At 45.6% G+C, this 8562-nt stretch overlaps 1 protein-coding gene across 3 annotated transcripts; it reads right to left on the bottom strand.

Moving 5' to 3' along the window:
• Positions 1 to 1986: 1986 nt before the first annotated feature.
• LOC137381305 (zinc finger protein 436-like) lies at positions 1987 to 8237 on the bottom strand. 3 transcript variants are annotated; one of them, XM_068053668.1, is made up of 3 exons: positions 7875 to 8237; positions 7667 to 7755; positions 1987 to 6592 (listed from the first exon to the last, which is right to left on the bottom strand). In XM_068053668.1, exon 3 carries the CDS (start codon positions 5947 to 5949, stop codon positions 5299 to 5301), a length of 651 nt encoding a protein of 216 aa, XP_067909769.1. In that variant the 5' UTR covers positions 5950 to 6592; positions 7667 to 7755; positions 7875 to 8237; the 3' UTR covers positions 1987 to 5298. The 3 variants fall into 3 exon arrangements, with proteins under 3 accessions (XP_067909769.1, XP_067909768.1, XP_067909767.1); XM_068053667.1 differs by having other exon boundaries at positions 7628 to 7755; XM_068053666.1 differs by lacking the exon at positions 7667 to 7755.
• Positions 8238 to 8562: the final 325 nt, after the last annotated feature.

Here is an 8562-nt window from a genome sequence, read left to right on the forward strand (position 1 = left end):
TGGGATATGCCGAGCATTCTTTGTTCCAGTCCTACTCAGGTCCCCTCCCCCAACTCTTTTTCCGGTACATTGATGACTGTATCGGTGCCGTTTCCTGCTCCCGCCCCGAACTGGAAAACTTTATCAACTTTGCTTCCAATTTCCACCCTTCTCTCACCTTTACATGGTCTATCTCTGACACTTCCCTTCCCTTCCTCGACTTCTCTGTCTCCATCTCTGGGGATAGGTGGTCTACTAATATCCATTATAAGCCCACTGACTCCCACAGCTACCTCGACTACACTTCTTCACACCCTACCTCCTATAAGGACTCCATTCCATTCTCCCAGTTTCTCCGTCTCCGACGCATCTGCTCTGATGATGCTACCTTCCATGACGGTGCTTCTGATATGACCTCTTTTTTCCTCAACCGAGGATTTCCCCCCACTGTGGTTGACAGGGCCCTCAACCGTGTCTGACCCATTCCTCGCACCTCTACCCTTACCCCTTCCCCTCCCTCCCAGAACCGTGACAGGGTTCCCCTTGTCCTCACTTTTCACCCCATCAGCCTCCATATCCAAAGGATCATCCTCCGCCATTTCCGCCACCTCCAGCGTGATGCCACTACCAGTCGCATCTTCCCCTCTCAGCATTCCGAAGGGATCGTTCCCTCCGCGACACCCTGGTCCACTCCTCCATTACCCCCACCACCTCGTCCCCTTCCCATGGAACCTTCCCCTGCAATCGCAGGAGGTGTAATACCTGCCCATTTACCTCCTCTCTCCTCACTATCCCAGGCCCCAAACACACCTTTCAGGTGAAGCAGCGATTTACTTGTACTTCTTTCAATGTAGTATACTGTATTCGCTGCTCACAGTGTGGTCTCCTCTACATTGGGGAGACCAAGAGCAGACTGGGTGACTGCTTTGCGGAACATCTCCGCTCAGTTCGCAAGCAGGATGCTGAGCTTCCGGTTGCTTGCCATTTCAAAACTCCCCCCTGCTCTCATGCTCACATCTCTGTCCTGGGATTGCTGCAGTGTTCCAGTGAACATCAACGCAAGCTCGAGGAACAGCATCTCATCAACCGATTAGGCACACTACAGCCTGCCGGACTGAACATTGAGTTCAATAATTTCAGAGCATGAGAGCCCCCCATTTTACTTTCATTTTTAGTGATTTTTTTTCTTTCTTTTTACATTCTTTTTTACATTTTTTGCAATCTTTTTTTTGCATTTATTTCATTTCATCTTAGCTTGTTCAGTTTGCTTACTCACTGTTTTTTTCAGGTTTGCACTTGCTGCTGTTCGATATTCAGTGTATTAACACCTAATCTGTACTAATGCTTTGTCTTTCAACACACCATTAACATATTGTTTGCCTTTGCTCCGTGACCTTTTGGTCAGCTATGCGGCCTGGTCCAATCTAGACCTCCTTTGTTACCTCTTCCCCCACCCCCACCTCACTTGCTTATAACATGTGACTTTTCTAATATTTGTCAGTTCCAATGAAGGGTCACTGACCCGAAACGTTAACTCTGCTTCTCTTTCCACAGATGCTGCCAGACCTGCTGAGTGATTCCAGCATTTCTTGTTTTTATTTCAGATTTCCAGCATCCGCAGTATTTTGCTTTTATTTTAGTGGTGGGAGACTGTATGTAATGTAGGCCAACACCCATGGCTCCAGACTAACCCCGGCCATAGTGTTAGTAGTAGGACTCTTTATGCTTTGCTAGTTGAGTTGCCTTGACTGACAAGTGTGTTGTAAGACACGAAGCTTAGAGCTCGTGGCTTTCCTTGAAAATAGTAAAATAATTAATGAGGGGTCGATAAGGATATCTTCCCCTCAACTGGGGAAAGTAAGATTATTAAGTTGCTAAAAGTTACTAACCAGCATACTACTTGTTAAGATGTAGCTATGATAAACTAACAAATGACTTATCATAAACTAAAATTGAGCTTTATTAGAACCCTTCTTTGTGGTATAATAAAGTGGGAAAACTTAGGAAATAGGGCACAGTACAGACAAGATGACGAGGCAGAGGGATTCTGGGAGATTTTGTCAAGTTTTAAAATGCTTACTTGCAGTAAAAATGTTGGACCGTGGGAACAGACTGCATAGATTTGTCTCGTAGTGAGATAAGGCATCCTCGAAAAGGCATTGTGATAAGGTAGTTAACACAAAGACCCTTTTTTGTGTACTACTTGCATAAATCCAAAAGGTTGGCAACCAGAACGATCCTTGGTTAAAAAAGGCATCCTTTAATACAAGACTGATCATTGATTGGGAGAGGGGAGGGTAAACTGTAAAGCTGCCAGGATAACAGGAGTCCATTCCATTGCTATTGTGCGGCAGAGAATTTTGAACAAGAGAAACTATGAGAGAGAGATAGCCAAAAGCTTGAGGACCCAAAACTGCAAGAGAAAGAGTCATGCGCTCTGTTGTCCAGTCTCTAATATGGGTTAGACTGTTAATTACTGCTAGAGTTTGTGACTATGGTTTATCTGAGAACTTAACAAACTTGTCCTTACTTTTATCTCAATAAAGTCGATTCACAACAAGCTGTTGTGCTGTTCACACCTTGGAAGAGGGTATAAAACACCCCTATCTTATCAAATCTTACACAGCCCTTCAACCTGTGACTGATCAAATCGACAGCTTCTTTAGTTGTAATTCCCTCTTGGAATAACAACCTCACTGGCAAAAACACAGCTTCTCCACAGCAGAAAGGAAACCGCTCACCCACCACTCTGAATTATATATAGAACATACAGCACAGAACAGGCCCTTCGGCCCACAATGTTGTGCCGATCCTTTGTCCTCTGTCAAGGACAATTTAATCTATACCCCATCATTCTCCTTTATCCATATACCTATCCAAAATTATTTGGGATTTTACTGGTAAATGTCCAGGACAAATCATATAGAATTATAGAATGGTTACAGCACAGAAGGAGGAGGCCATTCAGCCTCTTGTATCTGTGTTGGCTCTTTGCAAGAGCACCTCATATATTCCCACCCCTTTGCCTTTTTCCTGTATCTCTGTTATTTTTTCTTTTGAGATAATTATCCAATTCACTTTTGAAGGTCTTGATGGAATCTGTCTCCACCACACTCTCAGGCAGTCCGTTCCAGATCCTAACCATTCGCTGCATAAAATGTTGTTCCTCACAGCGGTGTCCTCTGGTTCTTGTCCCTTCCACCAACATGAACAGTTTCTCCCTATCCACTTTGCCCAGACTCTTAATGATCATGAAAAACATTATCAAATCTCCTCTCAATTTTCTCTTCTCTAAGGAGAACAACCCCAGCTTCTCCACATAACTGAAGTCCCTCATCCCTGAAACCATTCTCGTAAATCCTTTTTGCATCCTCTCTAATGTTTGCACAAGTATGGTGTCCAGAATTGGACAAAGTACCCAGTTGAGGTTGAACCAGTATTTTATAAAGGTTCACCATAACTTCCTTATTTTTGTACTCTGTGCCTCTATTTACAAAGTCCAGGATTCTATATACTTTATGAATCGCTTTCTGAACCTGCTACTGTCCCTTTTATTCCAAATTGCTATGTGTAAGGTGAAGCTACATCAGGGGCTGGAGTTAGGGAAGAGGGTGACAGTAATAATCAGGCAGACTTACCAGGAAAGCTGCTATGGAGAGGATTGAATGGGATCCACCCAAAGCACAATCACTGGCACCGGTATAACAGACTCCAGTTATACCTGATTTATAAACTTGGCAGGACAGTGACCCTGATATGACTATTGTCAAAGAGGCCGTACACCACAGGAAAGACTTTCCCTCGTCTCTCTCACCAGGTAAGGACTCATTTGTCTTTTATGGTGAGGTTTAGTGTCACAAGGTTGGCTCTAATTTGATTTGGTCACACCTCTACACCTCAGAAAAGAATGTTACATAATTGCTATTGGTGGTCGTTGATGCACCAGGATGTCCAGCACCACCTGGGCCTGTGTCTCATCTGTGCCTAAATGAATCTGGCCCCTGTCAAATGAAAGGTCCCAATGGGCACGTCCCATCTGAATGATGGCCCTGGGAAACATTACAGATTGATTATACAGGCCCACTATCCACAGGAGGGGATCGGTAGATCCTGGTAGTTATAGATATGTTTACCGGGTGGATTGAAGATTTCCCAGCCTGTAAAAATGATGCAGTCGCTACAGCTAAAATCTTGTAAGAACAGATCTTTATCAGACAGCGTTTTCTGTAAAGAATACAGAGTGATAATGGTTCTCATTTCACAGCGGAAATAATGCAACAGCTCTGTCATCTTATCTCTGTGGAACAACATTTCCACATCCACAACCACTCAGATGGTCGAGTGGTTTAATAACTCTATAGAAACAGCACTGAGAGAAAAGCTGTCATGAAGGCAGCTGATGATATAGTCAAGGCCAATGACTGGGTCACTGCCTTGCCTGGTGTCTTAATGACCATTCGCTCCACTCCTGTTCACTCCCCCCAGTCACAGCTCAGGACAGGTCAGTAAATGCAGATTGTGCCCCCCCTCCCCCACCGGGGTCCCACTCCTCACTGCTGCTTGTCAGACTCACAACCAGTTTCTTCAGAACTTCCAACAAACTTTAGCATCCTCCCTGCTACATGTAGCAGAGAAAATGGGTGCTGCCCATCTCCACCGGGGATAACCAACCCACCTGTTCCATTAACTGCTCAATGGAGATGAAGTAATGCTAAAAATATTTTTAAAAGGGGTGGGACTGGAAGGCCAATTGGAAAGGTCCATATGATATCTGGATAAACTGGGAGAAACAAAATCTTAAATTAGCAATTTGGAAATGAGGGAAGGAAGCACAATATCTGTGGTACCAGCGAGGTCAGTGTAAACTACAAAATGAAAAGATCAGATAACTCGAAAGAGAATAAACACTATTTGATTTTATCTAAATGGGAAAAGATGAGGATGGTCATTGTGCTCCTGGACTGTGTCCAGGCTGAAGTTCTGTTCCTGCCGTACGATCCTCCCCCCAGATTGCCCTTTCTGAGCTTCAGCCAAGTGATGCTAAACAGTCAGGTGAGAAAGAAAAAAATCTACAAAAATGTACAGCTGAGTGAATTGCTCTTTCACAGAGCTGATGCAGACATAATGGGCTGAATGGCCTCCTTCTGCACTGTAAAAGTTCTGTGATTCCATGTGTTAAAAACAAAGCTGAATTATTTCACATTTATCCAGAATATTAAACTCCAGCCCATTTACAGGGATTATTAACATCAGCACAACTGTCAAAATGAACATGGTCCAGTCCTGGATTTGATTAACAGCAGAATCCGACCCCTGCCGTCACTTGTGAACTCGCTGGTGCGTCAGCAGGTGGGATGACTGAGTGAATCCTTTCCCACACATGGAGCAGGTGAACGGCCTCTCCCCAGTGTGAACTTGCTGGTGTCTCAGCAGGTGGGATGAACTTGTGAATCTCTTCCCACACACAGAGCAGGTGAACGGCCTCTCCCCAGTGTGAGTACGTTGGTGTTTCAGCAGGTGGGATGACTGAGTGAATCCCTTCCCACACATGGAGCAGGTGAATGGCCTCTCCCCGGTGTGAAGCCGCTCGTGCATCACCAGATTGCTTTTGGTTTTAAATCTCCTCTCACAGTCTGAACATTTAAAAGGTCTCTTGTCATTGTGGACAAGCTGATGTCTCTGCAGGTTGCATGACTGAGTGAATCCCTTCCCACACACGGAGCAGGTGTAAGGCCTCTCCCCAGTGTGAACTAGCTGGTGTGTCAGCAGGTGGGATGAGCGACAGAACCCCTTCCCACAGTCAGAACAGGTGAAAAGTCTCTCTCCGGTGTGATTATGCTCATGTGGCAGCAGCTCAGTTCGGCTTTTAAAGCTCTTCTCACAGTCAGAACAGTTAAAAGGTTTCTTTATGGTGTGAACAAGTTGGTGTGCCGTGAGGTGGGATGAACAAGTGAATCCCTTCCCACACATGGAGTAAGTGAAGGGCCTCTCCCCAGTACAAACACTTTGATGGGACAACAGTTCGTCAGAACTTTTACAGCACTTCCTGCTATCCAGGTATTTAAAAGGTCTCTCGTCAGTGTGAACCCGACGTCCTTCAGCAGGTCGGTGGAATTAGTGAATCCTTTCCCACACTCAGCATGCCAACGGCCTCGCCCCAGCAGGAATATGTTGGTGCCTCAGCAGATCCTTTTTGCTTTTCAATTTCTTCTCACAGTCAGAACATTTAAAAGCTTTCTTGTCAGTGTTAACTTGCTGGGGACTCAGCAGCTGAGGTGAGTCTCTTCCCACACATGGAGCAGGTGAATGGCCTCTCTCCCCTGTGAAAGCTCCTAATAAGTCCCAGCTCAAATATATAATTGAATCCCTTCCCACAGTCCTGACATTTACATGGTTTCTCCCTGGTGTAACTTTGCTTGCGTCTCAACAGGGCAGATGATCAGCTGAAGCCTTGTCCGCTCACAGAACACGGGTATGGTTTCTTGTTGCTGTGAATGCTTCTTTATGCTTCCATGCTCAAAGGCCGATGATTTGCAGGTCCTAATGAACTAAGTGATGTTGATGCGATGATTGATTTGGACCCCCTGACTGTAAATCCTCCCCTTCTAATATCCTGTAAAACAAATTTAAAACAGAGAAAATGGAATGAGAGAGAACCCTCAAAAACACAAAGGCAGATTGAGATTCAGCTCAATCAATCTGGAAATTTGTGGAGTTAGCACTGGAAAAAGTGATCATGAAAACTGCTGGACTGTTGTAAAAACCCAATTAGTTCACTGATGTCCTTCACGGATGGGAACCTGCCACCTGATCTGTGTCTGCACATGACCTTGGCTTCGCTGGGAGGGGAGAGAAAGAGGTGGGAAGGGGGAGGAGGTGAACTTTATACATGTGCAATTCGACAAGAACTTTGACAGAACTTCCCAAAACCGCGACCTCCACCAGCCGTGAAAGACAAGGAAGGCAAGTGCATGGGAAAACCATCACCTCAAAATTTCCCTCCTGGTTTGGACATGTGCTGCTGTTCTTTCATCGGCACTGGGTGAAAATTCTGTAACTCCTGAGCCAAAAGCATTGTGGAAGCACCTTCGCCATATGGACTGCAGCAGTTCAAAAAGAAGGCCCACCATCATCTTGTCAAGGGACAACTGGGGATTGGCAATAAATGCTGGGCTTGCTAGCAATGTCCACATCCTAGACAATCAGTATATGTAATGCAGGTTAAAAGCCTGTGAATAACACTTGTTGCTAAAACAATATTCTTTTACACTTTATGGGCAGTGCCTGTTTAGCATCTCCTCCCGAGACAGTCTCACATCGGAAATTAAACGCAAAATACTGCAGATGCTGGAAATCTGAAATGAAAACAGAAAGTGCTGGAACTATTCAGCAAGTCAGGCAGCAGCTGTGAAGAGAGAAGCAGAGTTAACGTTTCAGGTCTGTGACCTTTCATCAGTTCTGATGAAACGTTAACTCTGTTTTCTCTCCCTCCACAGATGCTGCCTGACCTGCTGAGTATTTCCAGCACTTTCTGTTTTCATTTCACATTGGAAATTGTTGGGACCTGCAGGGTTCAAAAGTAGTTAAACCCATCAGTTTCTCCTCCATCTCCAATCCAGCTCAAAGTGATGCAACAAAAAAGACCTACAAAGGAGGCCTGGGATCGACTTCCGCATCCAACGCCCACCTTGACACAAACCGGCTCTTAATAGGTCAGTCTCGAGATTCGGTTCTGTGAGCAACGCCTGAAATAAAACAAAAGCGAATGCTGGAGATCTGAAATAAAAGGAGAAATACTGAAAATACTCAGCAGATCAGGAAACATCTGTGGAGAGCGAAACAGAGTTTAAGTGTCAGATCGTTGACCTACTGTCGGCTAGCAATAAAACACTTACCGACAGCCCCTGAGTAATGGCGGCCGCAGTTCCCACAATTCTCTGCGCCCCAGAAACCACTATTTCCAACGCGCAGATTTCCACATATGCTGAAAGTGCGCATGCTCCACAGGGTCAGGTGCGGTGCATTCTGGGTGGCTTCAGTCCTGTCCTTTGTTGCAAGTTAAGCTCACTGGAAACGGGAAAAGAAACTGGGACGCTCGGATTGGGGAGGCGCTGCACCATCGCTTTACTGGTGCCCTCTCCCTCTTCCTCGGGCCTTCGCAGCCCGTCCGTCGGGCCCAGTGGGTCTGATTCGTGGTCTGAGAGCCGCTGCAACTCAAAGCTGCTAAGGCTGCAAGCACTCCCGCTTAGCTTCCTTGAGCAACACTGCGCATGATCCGTGCTGAAAGGCGGGCTCTGGGCAGGGGCCTTCCAGCGCCTGCGCGTTGCGATCCCTCCGATGGCGATAGGCCGCAGTCACACGCGCGGAGCAATCTGGGTAGAATAATCTACCATTTATATATAATCGACTGAAGGCAAGGTCATGCGCCATAACCACAAAAAAAGGTCTAAAACAGTGAACATTATCTACTCCCACTCTTTGTTAAAGTAAGTCCCACTCCCCTGTTCTTCAGCATAGTTTGATTTTTTCCCCCATTCAATTCTTTATACAAGTCCTTTTTTTATTCGTTTGTGGGATGTGGGC

The sequence above is a fragment of the Heterodontus francisci genome, chromosome 22 (assembly GCF_036365525.1).
Source record: "Heterodontus francisci isolate sHetFra1 chromosome 22, sHetFra1.hap1, whole genome shotgun sequence".
Lineage (NCBI taxonomy): Eukaryota > Metazoa > Chordata > Chondrichthyes > Heterodontiformes > Heterodontidae > Heterodontus > Heterodontus francisci.

Bases quoted from the DNA above. Each gene is read 5' to 3' on its own strand.
- LOC137381305 (XM_068053666.1), bottom strand. From the start codon at position 5,949: ATGTGTGGGAAGGGATTCACTTGTTCATCCCACCTCACGGCACACCAA.